The sequence below is a fragment of the Aythya ferina genome (genome assembly GCF_964211825.1).
Source record: "Aythya ferina genome assembly, chromosome: 12".
Taxonomy (NCBI): domain Eukaryota; kingdom Metazoa; phylum Chordata; class Aves; order Anseriformes; family Anatidae; genus Aythya; species Aythya ferina.
Genome location: NC_140308.1, coordinates 18779861 through 18802019, shown reverse-complemented (window position 1 = coordinate 18802019; position 22159 = coordinate 18779861). Strand labels below are relative to the sequence as shown.

At 34.6% G+C, this 22159-nt stretch overlaps 1 protein-coding gene across 8 annotated transcripts in view; it reads left to right on the top strand.

The window, feature by feature from the left end:
- Nucleotides 1-14697, top strand: part of PHKB (phosphorylase kinase regulatory subunit beta) — a 77660-nt gene extending 62963 nt beyond the window's left edge. For 7 of the 8 annotated variants that reach the window (XM_084533158.1, XM_084533151.1, XM_084533155.1 and 4 more), the window contains 8 exons: nt 912-969; nt 2731-2821; nt 3901-4103; nt 7356-7490; nt 9391-9520; nt 9987-10094; nt 11348-11488; nt 13831-14697. In XM_084533158.1, the coding sequence (XP_084389284.1) occupies nt 912-969; nt 2731-2821; nt 3901-4103; nt 7356-7490; nt 9391-9520; nt 9987-10094; nt 11348-11488; nt 13831-13968 (1004 nt within the window). In that variant the 3' untranslated portion in view covers nt 13969-14697. Of the gene's footprint in view, nt 1-911; nt 970-1791; nt 1883-2730; nt 2822-3900; nt 4104-7355; nt 7491-9390; nt 9521-9986; nt 10095-11347; nt 11489-13830 lie in introns of all 8 variants that reach the window. The other variant, XM_084533152.1, reaches the window with a different exon arrangement.
- Nucleotides 14698-22159: the final 7462 nt, after the last annotated feature.

Here is a 22159-nt window from a genome sequence, read left to right as displayed (position 1 = left end):
ATTTTCTGCCATCTTTTTTAAGTCATTTTTGTACAGCTTCATGCTAGTCTAATATATAGCACTTAACAAAATGTTCTCTTTGTTTTTGGCAGACAGAAAATCAGCTTAGAGAGGGAAAGTAGCAGTAATAATTATGTCGTGTGTATGTGTCAAATATTCCCAGTACTTTGCAAAAGTAATAATTAGCTTCACTAGAGTAGTGCTCTAATGTACCCGAATACCAAAGCTAGATCACACTGTACCTTTGGTATCTTTGTGGTCACTTTGTTTTGGTAATTCAGGGAAGAGCCACAAAGCAGTGCAAACCCCTCTCTTTCATACTCTCCCAGCTTCCTGTAAAAGGAAAGCCTCAAGTCTCGGATGATTAATCAGGTGATCTATTGTTCGTATACAAAGTTGAAAACAAATCATCTCTTGGATATCACAATGACAACCTTTGTCCAAACATAGCATCACTCGACTGAACTACACTGTCAAACACAAGACATGACTGATGCTGCTTTAGCACGAGAAAGTGCTTCATCCCATAACCAAAACATAATCTGCAGTTTGATGAGGATGTACCTTACCATGGAGATGTACCTTCTAGGCCAAATCATTGCATAAATTGATTTTCCCAATTTATCCCAACAATGAGCTATGTCATAACAGGAGCAGAAAGTCCAGCTGAAGTTTGGTTTGGCTTCTTGTGTAACAGCATACAGTTGAATGATAGGGGACTTAATTGTATCTAAGTCTTATATGTTAAGCACAATACCTAAGTGCTTTGCTAGAGCTGATTCAGAATTATCTGGTCTAATCAAAATTGCCTTATTTATATTAAAAGAAAAAGTATGCATCTCTTTAATGTGGATTTTTTTTGTTTGATTTTGTTTTTTTGATTTATTTTTTATTTTAAAAAATGTGTTTAGGTACTGTTCGTGAACATATTGAAAGAATCTATAGACGAGCTGGCAGCAAAAAACTCTGGTTTGTATAGAGATGTCATTATGTTCCTTTTGGTTTACACCTTTCTTTTTTTTTTTTTTCCTAGTGTGTTTACAGAAAGTAAAGCTGGTTCCCCTTACATGCTTAGAGAAGGGGAAGAAAGGACAGTTTTACTGACAATACTGTATTGTTTCATTGCAGCTGAAGATCTTGTCTGTAATGCTTAAACAAAAATGAGAATTATTTCCTTGGCATTGTTTTTTGAAATGCAGAATAGCAAGCTGTTTTTGTTATGAGAATTATTGGAGATGTACAGTTCTAGTTAAGCTCAAATAATGAGGAAAAAATAAGAATACTAATATTCTTATTTCTTCCATGGTATGGTAAAATAATTCTATTAGCTTTCTGTAGCAAGTCTGGTGATCAAATACAAATCAGTTAAGTTGATACACTTACGCAGTTTGCTTACTTCCCCTGAAGTAATTTACTTTGAGCCTGACTTTGTCACAATAACTTCAGAAGGTTTCAGAAACTAGGCTAGTATTTACATGTTGTTAATTAATTACTTTGCCTTGAAGCTCAGTAGAAATGTCATTTCTTATTATCAAAGAAGTGAGTTGAGCCTGTCCTGAATTCTGTTCTCTCGCTCTGTAACTATTCATAACAGAAGAGACTATAAATTTAAAAACCATTTTTCATTTTAGTTAGTTCATGTAGTGAAATGGGCCTTTGCCGATAGTAAGGTAGAACCAAAATACCCTGACTGTGTTTTTTTAAGGAATAATAACCAAAAGTATTTTAGGAACAAAATATGTAAACTGTTTTTCATTTCTCTTCCATGATTGCCATGTGACATACATATAGGTTGGTGTTGCGCTACAGTGCTGCATTTGCACAGAAATTTTCTTCTTCTATAGCCCCACATATTACTACTTTACTGGTACATGGGAAACAGGTAAAGTGCCCAGAGGTCTGAAATGGAACTCCATGAGACTTTTTGGCTTTTTTGCATTTTGATGGTATCAGCTAATGCATTTTTGAGATGCTTTGCTCTTGATCTTAAAAAGTGCGTAGCAATATTCACAGGAATCAACATCGACTGTTTGAATTTTATACTAACACTATAGGATATTACAACTCTTTCATTATCTCTGGTAATGAATGATTCTTAGCAACCTCAAAGCCTGTGCTAGAAAAGCTTGAATACAGGTCTACTAAGTTTGCATTTTATCAGGAAAAATTGTAATTAAAGATATTTATATCTTTAAACGTCTTGTTGATATATAAAATTGTTTTTTTACACACAGCCCATCTGAAACCAAGCAGTTTACACAAGTCTTTTTTTTCCGTGCAGTACGTGTAAAACATTACCTCACTGGAAAAGAAATCAAAGCCTTCATGTTACATGTTGTACTTTCTCTTGCAACATCTTTGTGACGTGGCCTAAAAAGTTACCTTATTTTTGTTTGCTTATCTTGCACAATGAAGAAAATGTCACAAAAGAGAAGTTGGCATTTCATGCTTTTCAAGATGATGCGGAGAAAAGAACAGGCTTTTTATGGCATCTGTAGTTTAATGAGTTCTAACTAATTTATTTTTGATCCATTAACCTATATCTAGACTAAAAAATGAAAATCTAGACAAGAGAATATAAAAATCTGATCTGAATTCCACATTATAAATATTGTATGTATTCAGTTAATTTGGGGAGCTATGAATGCTGTGGCATACTTCAAAATTATATATGAATTCATTAAACTAGCTTTTGATATGTAGTGGGATTGCTCTGTTTTCTACCCTCAGGTCTGTTGTGCGCTTCGCAGCAAGTCTTTTAGGTAAACTAGTGGACAGCCTTGCACCATCTATTACTAATGTTTTAGTTCAGGGCAAGCAGGTAAGTCTTCAATTTTCAGAAATGTATTAAGGAGTGATAACAGAAAATAAATAAACGGCCTTTTTTCATTTTGAAGGCTGCAGATGCTTATTTTAAAAGTACCCAATAGTTTAAAATATCCTTTCTGAAGAAGAAAAAGCTAGAGAAAATCAAAATATATTTAATATTTGGATATACTATAGGCTAATAAATTTTTATAGATTTTAGTTTTCTGCTCCAAGCAGACTTTAATCATCGTTTCTTCCCTTCCTATGGAGGACTTTTAAATTTTTCTCCCAGTACAGTAGTATTAATTAAATTTATGCAGAACTATTTCCAAGTAGTAGTAATTGAATATTATGTATTTTTAGAATAAAATATATATGTATATGCAATTTTACTATGTCCCTATTATACTCCAGACTGAGGTCTGTGTGTGTGCCTCTAGCACTGTGCAGGCATAGAGGAAGGTGCATCTGCATGTAGCATGATTTTCAGCTGTTTATAACCAAACTTGCATTTGTCAATCCCTTTATAATAAATATCTTTATTATAGGAGAAAAAATAGTGTTATTGTGTTTCATTGACACTAGATTAAAAGCAAATTAAAGTTTTATTTATTAATCTTTATTTAATTTTTTGTGGTTGAACAATCCAGTACCAGCATTATAATATAATTTCTTAAAATGAAGGCTGTAACTTCTGGGATGCTATTAGAAATAAGAAAACAAAATTCAGAATGAAGCAAATTCCTATTTTTAAGTAAGCTCCAAAGCTCAATGCCAGAAATGAAACAACATCTAAACCTGCTGTCCAGGCTTGATTATACACCCAATGTTGAACCCAAAGCAACATTCTTGCATTTCTGTTTCCATATGGGAAAAAAAATCTCCATTTTTACTGTGGTCTTCACTGAGTTTTGTTATTTTAATAGCATCTGCCTAACACTGTTAGCAACTGTCAAGAACTGACATCCAATTATTTTTGTGTTGTGAAACTTGTGCATGAAAAGCAGAGCTCATGAAGTTTAGTTTATGAATTCCTTCTATGGTGTTTTTATTCCTGTCTAAATCCTCTGAATTGTCTTCAATATACTGCAGGTGACACTTGGAGCTTTTGGCCAAGAGGAAGAAGTCATTTCTAATCCCTTATCCCCAGGAGTCATTAAGAACATCATCTATGAAAAATGTCATCTACAAGATGAAAGAGAAGCTGTGGTTCAGCAGGAACTCGTCATCCATATTGGTTGGATCATATCAAATTCACCTGAACTTTTCAGTGGCATGCTGAAGATACGAATTGGGTCAGTAAACTATCTATTTTGCTTACTACTAGAATTGCAGGGGAATATATACGCTTCAACAGAGATTGTTACATTGCAAAAAAAGGTTATATATAATATGATGCAGCAAAATGGGTATGCTTCAATTTTACATTTCTAGGAAGCCTGCTTTAAATTATCATGCCAAAAGTGGGTACATAACAGGCCTTATATTTGCCAGTCAACAGTATAAAGTGGAGGAATGGTGGTCCCTATAATATCTTACTTGAAGCTTTCCGTTAATGTGGTGAACTGTAGGGTTTCTAAATGCTTGATTTTTATCAGGTTAGGGCTTCAAAACCAAAAACACTGTAGTGGGATTTTACAGATGCATTTTGTACAACAAATGGTTAGTAGTAAGCACGCAACCTCCAGGTCACCCTGTCCTGCCAGTAGTCAACAGGCACAATGTTCTACCTGGATCACCTAGCAGTCAGTGGCAGTAAAGCTTTTCAACACTTTTTGCTCACTCAAGCAGATACTTGTGTATGTAGGTTTGGGGCGAATGGGTAAAAGGGGGGAGACTTTATAAATGGAACAATCTAGGAAAGATACAGCATGAATTTGATTCCCTTCTGAAATGAAAAAATCCTCCAAGACAAGATGTGCTTGTAGTTGCATTCTGTAGTTTCCAGTAAGTGCTGAGCTTTTAATATAGTTTTAATATAATGAGCTTGAAATACAATTTTGTCTAATTCAGTCTTAAAAGTCCAGTAACCATGAGCAACAAATCCCTTGGAGATGGTGTTTCAAGATACTTAAACTATTTCTTTTCAGAGCTTCAGCACAATAAGCTGCATAAAAAGATAGCTTGTTCTTCTACAGCGTTCTCTGTAATGGGAACTTCAGGTAACAAAAGCTTTCTGTAGTTCAAATGCGTGTAGCATTTCAGACATCCCTAGAATATTGTAAGGCACCTAGGTAGTGAATCTGAGTATCCAACATCTGGCATAATGAAGACATAGTTCAAGAGCAGATCTCTACACAAACATGCATCTGCCATGGTAAAGAAAAACCTGATTGATCCTATAATGTGATGCTAAAAGTCTTTTATTCTTGAAAATGAAAAATTACTATCCTTATTACAGACATGCACAATGCTTCTTGACTGCTTATCAAGGTTAAGCTATATATAGTTTAGGAACCACAAACATGATTCAAGCCTGAAACATCATTTACCAAATTGATTGTTCTTCTTAGTTCTTTGATAATATGACTGCAAATAGTTCATGCTTCAGTGCTATCATATTCCATGGTATCTGCATTTACATTGCTATCTACAGTGCTATCTATTTTTTCACAGTTAGGAACAGACAAATGCATTTGGCTAAGTAACCTCTATGAAGAGGACAGGTGCTACTGACTGAACTTTACAGAATTAGTGAATAGCCTTTAAGCTTAGAACTTATGTTTTCCCTATCAAAAAATACGGAACACTTGACATTTCAGCACTGGAGGTAGATACCAGCAGTCTTTTTTCTACCATGTAAGATTCCTATTACTACATTAGAAGTACTCCCCAGTCATTATAAAACCAAAACCTTCTCAATCAAATCACCTGTGTTACATCTACCTGCAAGTACATCTTTCACTTAAATACACTTTCTGTAGCCTCTATAGGTCCATGTTATTCCTCCTCTTCCTCTTCCTCATTCTCTGCAACTAATCCCTTTTTGCAGTTTTTTGTTTTCTTTCTTCCAAGCTTAATTCTAGAGATTCAATTTCCTTTTATTCTAGTGTTATCACCCACTCCAGTGAGCAGAATTATTAACCTTCTCACAGAACGAGTGTTCCAGTTTGATAATGATTTGATTTAGTGTCTTGTTATTGATTTGTTTTCAGGGTTTTGTGTTGAAATAGATCAAGTTCTTGACAGTCCTATTACTGTAAAAACCTCCAATCAACCAACTTCTACCCACCCCTTATCTGTGAAGTTTGGTAGGAGGTCCACTCCTCACTTTGCGATGTCACATAGCCCAGTGTAAACAGAAAAGACTACCGAATGACTTGCATAAAGATGTATTTGAGAAAAACACAACAATTCCAGTCAGTTCTGTTTGTTAATCTTAGTAACAAGAGACAAATGCTATTCACACAGTAAACTAAGTAAAAGCAGTGTGTTCTGGACAATGTAGCATGCCCATGTTGCCTCATACTCTCCTCACATCTTGTACCTTCAGTGAATGATCCTAGAAACCTCAAATGTAAAACAACATGGAATTAGTTGGCCTGACAAAATTCTATGCAGTTATATTAAAAAAATCCTTCAGTACAAAAGTCTGTGACTTGACTTAGGGAAACAAAAAGTCTTTGTAGGTCAAGTAATAACATACCTTCAGAATGTGGCTATATTGCTGACAAGGTAAATATTTTAGCAATACTTCACTTTTCTCTCTGATAAACAGAGTAAAACAGCTCTTTTGACATATCCCAGACTTGATTGTGTGTTGTATGGTAGGCCATGTGAACAAAAACTAGTGAAGTTTCTTTACCCTTTTGACAGAAATAGCTACTTGAACTAAAACAATGTGGATGTTCAGTTACTCTGCTTCATATGTATTATTTCATCTTTAATATTACATTTGAAGCTGCAGCATTGTTTTATATTATGTGCAGAAGAAAAACCAGCATTTTCCATCAATAACTTGCAAAGTCCTGATTCTCAAGTCCCTAAGGTTGAAAAATCATCAGTTTCTAAGGTTTTATTTAATCAATTTATTTTCAAAAAGGAGTAGCAAAAGAACTGTGATAGACTGCAAAAAGGGGCTTCAAAGGCTAAAACTATTATAATAAGCCTTGAAGTTTTTTTCAATGTAAAACAATTTAATTTTCTTTCCTAAGCTCATCAGCAAAATGCACATACTGTCAAGACCATAATTTTGAGTAGGAATTGTAACATCAGAAATCAGGTAAATTTTGTTTTAATGAACGTGGAATGTAGGAAGATATGTAGTGAATATATCTTCCCTGTGAAAAGTATGCTTCACAACCTATTTCTTAAAAACTATGCAATATGATATAAACTGAAAGTCATAAGGCAAACAAACGCAAAATCTGAGCAAATGCCACAAAACAGTAAGAACAGTAGAGTATTTGATGCTATAACCATGTCCTGACAGCAAAAGAATACAAACAGGATGACGTGGAATTTTCTTGAGGTATTTTACTGGACTAAATTTTTATCTTTGCAAATGTTGTATTTAATTAATGAATGTTTTCCTCCCTTTACTGCAGATGGATTATCCATGCTATGAAGTATGAATTGAAATTCCGTGCCGGAGATATGCCAGCCAAGGACCTGTACCAGATGTCCCCTAGTGAAGTGAAGCAGCTTTTGCTGGATATTCTTCAACCACAGCAGCAGGGGAGGTAATGAGATGCGTGGAGTTCGTGTCACCTGTCCTCATTCCTAATAGACTGTTCAAGTAATTTGCATTTCTGAAATACTTTGTATACATCTTAAATCAGCAGGTATCTGCAATCAGTAGTAACACTTACTTAAGGAGAGGTAGAAAAGGTGCACTTTTTCATTCTTTCATCTGTATCCAAGTTTTACAGTTGTTTCTTTTGTAGTGCAGCTTAATTTTTCACCCTTATCCTTGTGAAAGCCTTAACTTACAGTAATAATCTATATGATTTGGCAATACTGTGAAGCATTATATTCCTCAATGTAGGGAAAGGAGTCAGAACTAGTCAATACTGCCTACTTAAGTAACTCATCTTAAGGAAGACAAAATTAAGTTTGTCTGCTGCTCAGGGCATTTTTTTTCTAGCTTATATGAATTGGGAATGGATTTTCTCTAGAATACTGAAGAGAGAGCTTTGCTGCCTGAAACTAGTTACAGTTTGGAGAAAGGATTATAAGTTGCCAGAAAGAGCATTCATTGTGATGCAGGCATGCAAGAAAAAAAAGTTAAAATTACAATATTTCCACTTACCTATATTGAAAAGACTGAAGTTAAAAGTCCTCCCATAGGTTTTACTTCTAGTTAAATTAGATTAAACTTTGGCACATAATACTGCTGATAATTTTTCTAGTCCTTCACTGACTAGATGATGGCAACTACAACTTTTGCTCACATCATACTATTTTGTTCCTGCCCAATTCAAAATCCACTCTATTTTTTAAATCCATTCTATTTTTTAGATCTGTAGTCTTCTAACGCTTGAGAAACAAACTCCTTAATGTGGTCTCTGTTCCCTTTTATTTAATTTGTATGATGTGGAATCTCTCTATAGGCCACTATACTATATATTCTGTATTTTCTCACATGCTTTTCAGTGTCTCTGTTGCAGTTATTAATACCAGCTTTTTAGTTGCTGTCTCGTGTTGATGTTGATGTTATTTCTCTCAAAACCTTAACAAAAGTGTTAATTTACTTGTAATCAGAGCTCTGCTTCAAAGGGGAGTTGTCAGTACTCTTACCTTATGAAAACAGTTCCTCTACTAAAAATTTGCAAACTAACAGTGGACAACAACGTTTGGGAAAACTTTTCTGTTAAGTATGTGCAGTACTGCTACTCAAGACTAATCCTGTACTTTGAAACCACCAATACGAATCATATCGATGGCTGCCAGTTCTTAGAATTCTGTTGCTGATCTATCAGACGTTTTTGTCCCATGCTAATCTACCTTTAGCAATTGTGCTGAAATGCATTTTTCTAACCTGGTATTTGAAGTAGGATGATAGCTTTTTCTAATCCACTACCTACCACATTTTATATTTTATGGATGTGGAATTTCTTTGAGCTATATTTATATAATCACTTGTTTTGCCTATATGGTATGAGGAAACAAGTCTTACTATGATAGTTAATAAAATGGATTTTTTTTTTCTGAGCTTATAAATTTGCCTGTCATGGGAACCAAACAAATTTTGTTGCTAAATACACAGTGGCTTCTGTTTTATGCATGTTTTGGTCTTCTGCGACTTAATTGACAGTCATGATGAGTTCAGTCTATTACCTTTACTGTACTGCAATGGATAGACTTCACAGTTTCTTTGTGTGTGTGGCTTTTTTTTTCCCTCCAGGTACATAAAGCACAAACACACACATAAGAATGACATTCTAACCACTACTTTCTGAGCATCGTGATTTTATTCTCTTCAGAGCCTAACATCCCAGGCACAACATGTACTGTGTATGCATCATTAATAGGTGTTTGCTATCACTGCTTACCTTACTGGCTTATACCACGGAACATGTGACTTGGTTCAGAATCTGAAACAGCTTTTTGTTTCCAACTATCAATTTCATTTGTCCACAGAGGCTGGCTTAACAGACGACAAATAGACGGTTCTCTGAATCGAACTCCTGCTGGATTCTATGACAGGGTGTGGCAGATCTTGGAGAGAACTCCTAATGGTTTAATAGTAGCAGGGAAATTTTTACCACAGGTAAAACATGCACAGGTGCTCAATTATTTCTGCTCTACATTAACAATAATACCATTCACCATTAATTGTAATATTTATTGTACGCCATAATATATGACTTCAGGATAATTTGTTCCTTTTCTGATATATATATATAAATTTTAAATTTTAAATATATATATATATATATATTTTAAATCATACTTACTTTTTTGTTCTGAGTAAAGTGCAAATAGGATAGAATGGAAGTAATTTACTTCTGTTATAACATTTTTGTAGGATTATAAGACTAAGACGCCCTTTCCAAGTCATGGAGTCCAAAGCTGTGCTGTCACAGGCTCTGAAATCTGCTTCGTATTTGATGCTGCAGTGGTCATATTTTTTTAGCTGTGTATTATTTATTTAGCAAGCACACAGGCTGTATTGGGGTGGGGAGTGACTTAATGCAAACAATCTTTTCTCTGTAAAATTATTATTCATTTTTCAGCAACCAACTTTATCGGATATGACGATGTACGAAATGAATTTTTCCCTCCTAGTTGAAGATATGCTGCAAAATATTGACCAGCCAGAATACAGGCAAATTATTGTAGAGGTATGTGGCCTACAGTGGAAGGAATTTCATAATGTGCATGTGTGTTTCTGCTTAAAATAAATAAATAAATAAAATTTGTAGAAATATAATTTTAAATACAAACAATTGCTTCAGTGCTTTCTCCAAGCATTTTGTGTGATTAAACTGATTACTGTTAGCATGCTCAGAATATATTAAATTTTCACTGTTTTCCTTCTTTAGCAAATAAGTAAATACTAATGAGAGTGCCAATATACTTACGAAGACTAATTGTTATATTAAGTCCTTAGCCTGTGCCTTTTCTTAGTGATTTTCCAAGTCTAGGGAAAAATGTGCTCTAAAACATCAGTTTGCCCTGCAATAGCTTCTTCTTTCCCATTTTGCTGTAGCTTTCTAGCAAGCTGCTTTGTGTTACTGACTCAACTTTCAGTTTCCTAGGGTTTTAAAGCAAGAGACTTCTTTAAACTCCTTCCCGCACCAGTGCAGCTAATAATGGATACTTCTAGAACAGATCAAGAGCATATGTACCTTTGGTAACTGACATCTGTGCTGTCAGCAGTGTTCATTGTTAGATCCCAAGCATGTGTCTCTGATGCCTGCGAGTTTTTTTCCCACAGTAAAATTAATTCAAATCCATCTCAATTCTGGCTAACAGCTAATGGTCATGCTGCTTGCTGGAACATCTCCAATTTTTGCTAAAAGAAAACAAAGTTATCAAAAACAAAGATGACCAATATAGATTCTACTGCCTACTTCTATAGGTCACTCATGATACTTGTCTTCCTATTTTAAATCTTTTAGATATAAGAACTGTACATTTTCTTGAACCAACATTTTTTGTGTCTCTTGGCTTTGCTGTTTATGAACTTTGCCATAGTGCAATTATCCCATGTGTATACATCAAAACATCAATAGCTGAGGTTCACTGCTGCTTTTCACTCTCTCCATTGCCTGAGCACCATTGTTTGTGCAGCCTCTCACTTAACTGAATAAGCTGGAAAATAACTTGACTCCCAACGTGAGATGTTAATGTCAATCTTTTCTGCAGTGTCCTTAACTAGGTAGTCACCAGAAATTCTAACTTTTCATGAAGGTCAGCTTTTTTTCAGTGACTCTTTGATAAAAGTCACAGTTCTTTTATCTACACACTTACCTGTGCCACTATTAAATTGCTTCCTGCTTGAAACAAGCATATGCAGTTATTTACAATGCTTTTTGTATAACCTGAATTTTAACAAATTGAAGTCTTACCATCTTCTTCTTCTGCCTTCTAGTTGTTGATGGTCATATCTGTTATTTTGGAGAGAAATCCAGAGTTAGAGTTCCAGGACAAAGTGGACTTGGACAAAGTGGTGCAAGAAGCATTTCGTGACTTTCAGAAAGATCACAACAGGTCAAAGGAAGATGAGAAACAAGTGAGTAAACTACTTGTTTTTAAGACTTTTATAAGACAGTAAGTGTCTTATAGCATCTACTGTTCTTGTTGAAGTTTGCTTTATTTTTAATATTGTGCAGAGAAAAAACAAAAAGCAAATTGATAAGGAGTTCAGAATAGAACACAAATACAAATGAATATACCCAGATGCTGCATAAGTCTGCCAAAAGCCTAAAAGCAGAGGTAAAACATGCACTTACTTTGTTTATTTGTTTCATTTGTAATTGTGAATTCAAAGCAATAGAGTAAGGACACTCACAGTGTTAGCCAGCTCTGAAACGGATAAAGCTGAAATGCTTAGGATGTTCACTAAAACAGTAAAGAGGTAATTGCAGTGCAAAACTAGAATAGTTTTCTAGTTTAGAATACCAGAAATTTGTAAGGAAGCAAAACCTAATGCTCAGCAAGTATGAATTTAGGATCTTAGTTACTAAGATACTAAGAAAAATTTATTAACCAAAGAACTCATTGACAATATTAATGTAAGAATTTTAAAGCCAAAACTGTTAGCTACTGATTTTTCCACTATGGTTGCATTCACAAGCTAGCAAGCTTTTAATCTTTAAGGCTTAAAAACCAAATAAACAAAACTTGATCATCAAGTAGTTTTTAAGATTTACTTCACTAGGATTTCAGGTTTTATGCTTTAAAGGGCTGTAAGCAGTCTCACTACAAGTTTTGGTGCCTCAGAGCTCAGTAATTCTGTAGTAAAGCCAGGTTCACTTGACTGGTTGAAGAAAGAAATGAGTCAAGCAGTAGGACAAATCCCTCTGCTACTGAGGATGTTCTTGCTCGCTCGGTCTGGCATTGTATTGTGCACAATATATTCAGAGAAATCTGTGCTAGCCCTGAAAAACCTATTGGTTCATAACACTTATATGCAAAAGCACTGCCTGTTGTTTAGCTATTTAGAGATGAGGAAGAATGTGGTGCTCAAGTATTTTTTCAGAAGTTTTAAGGTTCACTTTCTTGTAACTACTTTTGTGTAATGAGACTTGAAAGAAAGCCACATAGCCTTAGCAACACGTCACCTTGCACAATACCTTTGTTTTTAAAAGGACATAGTTTTCTTTAAATTATGTTTCTTTTGGCCTCATCATTTTGTGAGGGTAATGATTTTGTGGTTGCAGCCATAGCAAAACCAGACATATCATCCACACAAATGGCTATTAAGTGCCAGCTCTGCACGCTATCTTGTTATATGCTACCAATTACAGTGACAGGCTGGAAATCCCTATGGCTGTAAACTGAAAGAAAAATCCTATGCAAAAAATGATTTGTACTGATGCTGCCCTAGCTTCCATTTAAGTGATGAATTTTCTTTTTTTACTAAACCAAGACCTAGTTAGAATGATGCCTTTTGTCTGTTAAAGAGAAATCCCAATTTAGAGTTGTGATTAGTATGTTTAAAGAGTTGGAATTTCCAACAACAACATACATGAAAAATTTCTGAAACATTAGCGTCCTTCTTCCAAAGTATATGCCCAGTGGAAGTTAACTGTTGCCTATCTGATGATATTCTGTCTCAGGTTTTCGTAACAAATACTGCTAGGAGAACTCGTAATTTGTCTGAAAGGTGTTCTTCCATTCAACTGGTTTGCAAATATTTTGATTTTTTCCCCCTTTGAACATGTAACTAGTATTAAAAGTGATTACTCCAGTAATTTCAAACACACCCTAAAACTACAGAAGTCTCATAGTTTCATCACACAATTTCTACCCTTGATTTAATAATATAATTGGAAAGTTTCCTGAATTGAAGAGTTGAACCTTTATTATAACAGCCAATATGTAATTGGAGAAAAAGCAGCTGTTTTAACATCATTAACTGAGCAAAACAGGTGTTCAGTGAAGAAAACCTATTTGCTAATCTTATCTGATTAACGAAATGCTAACTGTGGTTTAGTTTACTTCTTCAATTTTTATTTTTAAATAACTCTTTAGTCAGTATCTCTGCACATGCACTCATGGACCTGGATCACAATCATACTGTGGTAGCACAGTAAGTTACCACACAGTAGTCGTTTATCTGCGTGTTTTAAGATAGCAATTGTTCTATTACAATTGAACAATACGAAGAAAGTAGCACTGGAAAATTCAGAAAGGATATAAATACTACAATATGCTTTATTAATGTTTTCCACATGTTCAGATAGTACATGTAGAAAATATCTGAAAATTGAGCAGAATTATACTATAACTTTACCGTTTGAAAAATACATTTGCATTTCTAACATATCCATGATGTTTCTCCTGTTCACTTGAGTTTGTCTGCCTTACATAATCAACACTTAACAGAAACATCTTTTCTCTTTCCTGCAGGATGACATGACTGCATTCTATAACACTCACCCAGTCGGAAAAAAGGGAACATGCAGCTACTTGAGTAAGGCTGTGATCACCTTATTGCTGGAAGGGGAAGTGAAATCAAGCAATGATGATCCTTGTACTGTTAGCTAAAGCTTCAAATACAGCATAGGAGTTGCTGCTTTATTTAGGGTTCTATGTATTTTGCATGCACGTATTAAAATACTGTTTTGAAGAGTAACCCTGGCTAGTAATACAAATATGTATACCATCCTTTGCTAAAAAAAAAAAAAAGTGCCATTAAAGACACGAAGTGCACCTTAATTTTCCTTTCTCAACTATGCAGCATGATACTGGAAGCACATGAAGTTAGTCCTGTGATATCTTAATTAAGTAGAATGGTATTGTACCTTTGATATTAAATTTATGCATTCACCATAACTGGTATCTTAGGTATAAGGACAGAATCTTACACTGTATTTCTCTCTTATTTATTTATAATTACAAACAAGTTTATTGTAAATTCTAAATTAAATTCAGAAAATACTGTAGTTAAATAATGCATACCAAATTGTGGAAATGCAAAACCTAGATTTTTTTTGTTGTTGTTTTTTCACACAAAATAGAAGTAAAATAATTAAGAAGTTGTTATTCTTAGAAAAAAAAAATCAGTTCAATTAACAGCAGGCATTTAGTTGTTTGGGTTTTAATTTACCACTTGATACACAGGTTTCATTGTGAAAGAATGGCTTTTTTTAAGCTCTAGCAATACACATCACTGTAGTTTCCCAGTTTAAGTATCTGTATAAAGGGAAACACATGATAACAACATAAATAGTTTTTATAAAAAAAAAAAAAAAAGCAAGCAAACTGTATTTAAAATTAGTATCACTGAAGAAAAAGCTTTGTATTAAATGAACTATTAATGCATGAAAGAATTCAAGATAAATTTATTTGTCTCCCAAATGTGTGAAAACATTGTATGCTAAATGCTTTATTTTGGTAAAAGTAATAAAAATAAAATGCTTTAAAAAGAGAACTTTCAATAAAAATACTTTTAGAGTTATACACAGACTCTCACTGAGTTTAGTGGCAACCTTTTAATGCGCTACTGGGTGAAAACCACTTCTAAAGCTTTAGAACTGGTCCTAAAACATTTTAGTAATGGAATTTACAGACAGACTACAACTCAACTGTCAATAAATTGTTGCCATTTTGATATTAAAGGCAGGCAATTCAAGTCAGAGGGCAAAACTAATGTCAGAAGTGATGGAGTGAAGCTCAGTATGAGAGAAGTACTGAGAAAGGCAGTGGTTAGTACTTCCCTGATTTGCAGAACTTCCCTAGCAATCACAGAATCAATCCTTCTTAAACCAAAATGGTAGCAGAATTTGCTTTTGAAGGAGGACAGTAAGCTATTAAGAAATACCTTGCCAAGGGATGCAGAGAATTAGGAAGGTCAGAAAAGCTAATTTTGGGTTAATAGTCAGGATAGTGGTCCTACCACTCATCCTTGCACTTAACCATTCAGTGGAGGGTGGTTCATGGGAATAAAGGCTAACACAGTTTAGTGATTTCTGGATACATTGAGTGTTAGTATGTTTAATATTGTGTAAGGGGCTATAGAATTGCTTTATCTACAGCAAGAAGGTAACAAACAGCAGAATCAGTTGGCAACAAGCTAAACAAGCTACTAGTTTAAACAACAATTCACTATATCCTCACTTTTTTTTTTTTTTTTTAAAGTTTAGTACTGTCTTAAGAATTACCAAGTACAGCAAATCTACCTGCTGGGGTTGTTTGTTAATTTTTATATTGTTTGCAAAGCTATGCTCCATAGCTAGTTAGTGATTACATAGGTAGTAAGCATGTGTCTTCCTAGTGTTTTAAAGAATACTCTAAAACTGATGCATCTCTTGCAATACAAATACAGAACACAACACACAGTCACCTAAAGGACTACAGTCGTGTCAGGTGGAAATCAGCCACAGCTCTGCATTATGAAGATGCTTTTCATTATCTTCATTTCTATTTTTCTTTAGGTGACCATATTTCTTAATAGTACATAATCAAAAAAATAATGGAGAATGATGCAGCTTACCTAACAAGATAAAGGCGGTTTCCTCAGCAGGCCTGGCATGTTCTTCCCACTGCAGCTTATAGACCCTTTGACCAAGTATAGTGCTGTTTGAGAAGCTCTTTCCTTCATTTATGAAAACAAATAGGAAACAAGTTGTTTAGCAACCTATTTTTTGTTCCCTTCCCTCCCCTTCTGTTTCTCCCTTTGATATGTCTATGTTGCGTTAAACTACTTAACACAACATATGTCCATGTTGTGTTAAAATATTTTATATGGATGAAAGAACAAAAAGTGGATTTCTGCAAACTCCTCAAAGCCTGGCTGCTTAACCAGCACTGTAGATAGTTTGTAAAACTCTTTGAGACAGAAGAGAGGTAACTCTTAGCAAATGACAAGCAGACAATACGCATGCCTCTGTACTATCTCACACTCCTATTTTCCTACCTGTTCTCATCTCCCACTTAAGCCATCCACTTTTTTTCCTTTTTTTAAATATAGCACTTAAGTTGTTTTTTTTTAATTCATTCACCTAAGCAAACCACATTTTTCTCTGCTGTTAACAGTAGTGGAAATACCACCTTGCAGTGGCAACGCCTGATGAAATAAACATAACACCCCATTCCCTACTCCCAAACTCACCTTGAATTTTGCCCAAGCCATCATCTTCACATTGAGTTACTGTGACATTTAATAGGTGTCATGTTCACAGACATTTCAAACTGCTCCATTCCTCAAGAGAATTCACATGGTAAAAAGCTGATGCAATTCAAAATCTATTCTCTTGACATTTTTTGCTGTTAGCTTGTTGCTTTCTTCTGTATGAATTTTGCATCGTGTTTTGCCTGCTATCAGTTTGTGCAAATGACACAGAACTTCTCCTTTACATTTAAAAGAAACAGACAACCAGACTATTAATAAAATCCATCTCTGAGAACTTCTCTTCGTTACATTCTAACCCACCACAGCAGAAAATGTAGCAAGAGATCCTTGATTTGAACAGGCTGTTGTAGGAACAATTCTGAATGTGATGCTATAAAAACAATGGCAGCTGGGGGATTTTTCTTAATCGAGGTCTGTCAGCATGCAGCATATTTAATAACAGCAAGCTTAGTATCCATATGATAATACCATTAGATAGCTACCCTTCCGCTTTTGTTACTTAGATCTTAAATACTTTTGTTTTCACTGCTATTTAAAATATTTTCTTGAGCATTACACGTGGATTTAAAGACATGAAAACTCCTCAAGGAATCATCAGGATTCATGATCAGTGTCATTATAAAACAATATTTACATACCTCCTACAGTTTTCAAAAGTCTACCTACTTGACCAAAAGTATTTTTGAGACTTAAAATTCTTAATCATTCTGTAAAAATGCTTTTCAGCTACATGAGTGCAGAGAACAAGTCAATCTTTATCTGGAAAAAAAAAAAAAGGTAAAAAAAAAGGTTAATTTGAAGTACCAATACATCAACTTTTGTTCTAGATCACCATTCTGATCTCTTTCTGCCATCCTTACTTTTTCTTCTCTGATAGGAAAAAAATTCAGAGTTCAAGTCCTGATTCAAAACCCTGTAAAGCTTGTCCAGCAATGATTACAATTGGGTCTCAAGTTTGTAAGAGGAAAAAAAAATACTGAAAGTGGGAGTGGTGGAGCAGTCAGATGCCTAAAATACAAATTAAGAAAATACAGAGGTGCAATTAACTCCACTGAAGCCTGTAAATCTATCTCATCCCAAAATCAAACAAGAAAATGACTTGATTGGATTTTTAGATAATTATGATCCAAAAAAAATCCTGCCAAACACATTCCGTTCTCCAAAAGCATGACAATCTTTTGAACTACACCCTAACAAGTCTTGAAGCATGAGAAATGAAAATTAAAAGCAAAAAAAAAAAAAAAAAGTCTATGCTTTGCCATAAACAAAAAAAATAAATATTGTGAAACACTGCTGATAGTTCAAAGGAAACATACTTGGTTACATACACCATTCTTTCCTACTTCACACCTTTCTTACTGAAATGTGGGAGAAGTCATGGGCTGTGTGCTTGAATATGGGGAGAAGGCAGGAATGAAGCATAGCTGGGGTCTGAATTAGAGAGAAAAGGTATTTTCTCTTGGCTTAGTGGGATTTTTTGTTTGTTTGGTATTGTGGGACTTAACTAAGGAAGTTGTATTCCATTATGTATCACTGTAATATTAGGAACTAAAAACGTCAGACAGGTATTTTTTCCACCTGGGCAAGTTTTTCATATCGGGTATTAACACTTGGAAGAAAAACAAATGTAGAAACACCAGGTATAATGAAGATAAAAAATCTGCTTGTGTTGAGTCTTACCTGAATCCGAAACATTCTCCTAAAAGGTTTGCAGGAGTTCCTTACAAAAACATTTTGTAGAAGTGCGCATTTCAAACAAGGGAAAGGGGAGAGGGGAAAAAAATGATGACTTCCCAGTCATCAGCTAAATGCACATGGGATAATTTTTGACCTAATCAGAAAATAAGTTGCACTTAAGTCTCTTATTCATAACACAACAAAACTTAAAGGTGAAAGAGGTGCTGTATAGAATAAATGTTTCCTGATGGTACCAAACAGCAAAGTCTGAGCTAACCTGAACCTGATCTGTACAGGTAAGTGGCATGAACAGCCCTTTCATAGTGCCACTAGCTACAATTGTTAGCAGAAGTTGAGGCCAAGCACAAGGGGGAAAACGTGACATGACATACAGAAAAAATGAATAAAACATGTTGCAATCATTTCTTACGCAACTTCTACATTAGTTAAGCATTCAAATGAAAAGAGGCCTGGAGACTCGCTGCTCGGATTGCAAGAAATCACTCGGGTGCAAGTGGATATAGGAAGATATCCACTTTTATATCACATCAAGGTAGTAAATATATAACTTAGAGAAAGCAATTGTTGGTTAAAAGAAACAAAATAAAACAAACAAAACAACAACAAAAAACACAACACACCAAACCTCTTTCTACATCACTGAAGAATGATTAAACTCAGACAATGCATGTGTGTCCCCCCATGGCTTATGTTCCAGAAACTAAAATGCACACTAATTCCCATTCAAACAGGAATAGGAAAAATACAGAACTGTGTCTTTTGACTTCATTGCCTAATCTTGATGCAAGAAGCTGAAGTTCCTGCTTTGCTTATGGAAGGCTACTATATTGCAAAGTGGTATCTGCAACAGGGTTGTCAGTTAGCCTTGCCTGTAGAATCTGAAATTACCGATTTTGCTTGTGTATGAGTCATTAGGCTGCACTTCAGACTCTCATAGGAGATGACTAATCTAACGCATAGGCAAACAAACCCAACAATTTTCTCTGATCCACTGGTAGACAGTATGTATTTAGTTAGGTATGTTACACAGCTGAGCTTCTGTTTCCTGAAGATAAATCATGCTGCAAAGTTTATAAAGGAAACGTAAGCAACATGCTTGGAGAAAATTTTAGAACCTTTGCTGTACTTACAGTGTTTACATGCTTCTACTCTATTACCTATGATAAGAAAATATAAAAAATATTAGCAGATTCACATATACTTGGAAGGTATCTAATGTTGCTGGCTAGGACTTAATAATACACAAGTAAGAAGAAACAAAACTGTCTATACATGAAACACAAAAAAAGGAATAGTATTAGGGATCATAAGGTCTTCAAGTAATGCCTCCAGATTGCTGGTACCTAGCTAACTAAATCCAAAATTATTTTCTTTGTGAACAAATGTTCACTATTAAGTTGCTTTATCTCAAGTGCTAGGAACTTCAAGGGTTTAAAAATAAGTGTAATGATTGATTAATTGATGCATTTTAGTCTTTTGGAGATTTTTACTCTGTATTTTAGTTTTATTGCACGAATATCAAAATATCAACGCTGAAAAATTCAACAAGCTCTTAATTCTGTAATTCCACCTGCCTGTGTTCTTCCAGAGTATTTATTTTATTCTTTTCACCTGGGAATTTTCATGAAAAAGAATAATTATCACACTGCAACTCACTCTTTATTATGGTTATCATGTATCTTTAGAGGGCTTAAAATAGCACTCATTCTCCTTGTGTTTGTACTTTACAAAATGCCATCCTCCTTCTCAAAGAACTTATCTGAGTGTAACACAGGAGAAAACAGACAGACAGAGTGAACCAGGGAAAGGAACACAAGAAAGGCTTGTGGTGGTGTCAGTGAGTGTGACTGCTGTAATCCCTGCAAGCAGCAGGCAAAGGAAAATGTACTTTAAAAATTGCTTCCTGGCCTTGTTACTATTTCAGAGCACACCTAGAAGATACAATGGTAAAAATATCAATGAGCAGTTTTACCTCGTGATCATTTGTGCTCCCACTACCGATTAGGGGAGCAACAGCAGGACTACACAGGAGGTCTTTGGCCAACAAAGTCCTAAATTGGTAGCAGTATCTCAAACATAACATAAAAGTTTCCTAATATTAGGGCCTAGAAGATAACACAGATCCATCTTATCATGATGTTAATATGACAAATGACCAGTGTGCTTCTGAGACCAAATGGCCTTTTATCTACAGAGTCCTTTGTTCTTTTTTTATTTTTTTTTTAAGCTTACTAATTTTTATATATATATATAAAAAAAAAAAAATCAGGCTTATTCCTGTTCCTTTCACTATCAGTACTATAACTCCTGCTGAAATCAATTACAGCAGGGTACAAGTTCTGTGAGATTTATTCAGATTCCCAGAGCTACATCCAAGAATAACATTAAACTTAACCAATCTAATGAGAGCTATACTAAACATCAGTAATGAAGATGCACACTGGGCAGACAGAAAGAAGGTTTCCTGGCAAAGAGTGACTCACAGAACAACTGTCTCTGTGTGTTCCAGAGACAGACAAAATAGGGGATTTACTAATACTGGTGATTTTCATTTCAACTGTCTTATCACAAAGCCAATGAAACTAGAGCTGCTATAAAACTTCTAAAAATCAACAGGTTTCAGGAGAATGAGACAAATCTACAGTTCTACCTGTGAATGCTTTACAATAAACGTTTGAGTCTAGGTCCATAAATTCTTGATCTCAGCATCACATTCAAGAAGATGAATTACACATTGTTTATGAAGTGTTAAAAATACAAAACAAATAGCTGTTGAAGCTTGTATCTTAGCTCAGCTCTCCTTGTAAAATGTCAAATACTCAGCAGAAAGTTTAAATTAGAGCCATGGTTGGCACAGGTGTAGTTGACACATGAAAGTACTGAAGTACCTAAGACTTTTCCCAAGAGAAGTACTCATCTTAATTGCTTCAATAATGCCTTTAAAATAAAATAAAAAATAAAAAACAGTAGATCACAGAGTATTGATACATAATTAGAGATACATGTATCTAAGTAGCCTAAACAATGTAATTTCATATTTCTCTTAATTTATTTTTAATTTTATAATGTTAATTTGTTTTTTGCCTGATGTTCTACTCCAGATCTGCTTTGGCTGACAGCACTGACAATGTGACTGATATTTTTGCTTGTCCCTGCACTCCAGAGTTACTTTAGAATACATGCACTAGACATTTCTTTATCAGTAATAAATGAAAGAAATGATCAGAAACAGGGCTAGCAGAAACCAAAATAGGTTATTTTGCATTTTTGATGACTTTCTGTGAAGGGAAGTGAAGTACTAAATGATTCAAAGAATCTTCTACTTAACTAGTATTGAATTCCATTTTGAATTCCATATGCCTCCTGCACATGAACAATCAGAAAATTTATAGGAATATTTCCAATGTCACTTTCCAGGAGTTTCACATGTCACATGAGCCCAATGCCATTCATTTGAATCATTGAACTTTTATGGCTTGCATAGGAGTCAACTCAAGTGACAGAGGAACAGACAGTATTTTCAAGGAACCAACTTTGGTATTTTTCCATGTTCTCCTGTAAGCAAGCTTGCTTTGCAGCAAAATGTCAGTTGAGTATTTTCAGAGTTTACAGGTACTTGACATCAATGAATTCTTTTTTTCATGCTACAGAAAAACAGAAGCAGCTACCATAATGATGGTCAAGACTGACTACTGGAAGGAAGTATTCTAGAGCAATTGAATAGCACACTATTTAAATCAGATGAGTGTTTATTAACAGAAGTTGTATACAATTTACAAGGTGGTGTTACTGCTGCTTAGCCAAATTCCCTAGGTTTGGATAAGAATTTCAACTTACCTTGTTAACTGATATTTAAATAGTCGGATATTCTTAAAATGTGAAGCTATTTTTTTTTATTATTTTTTT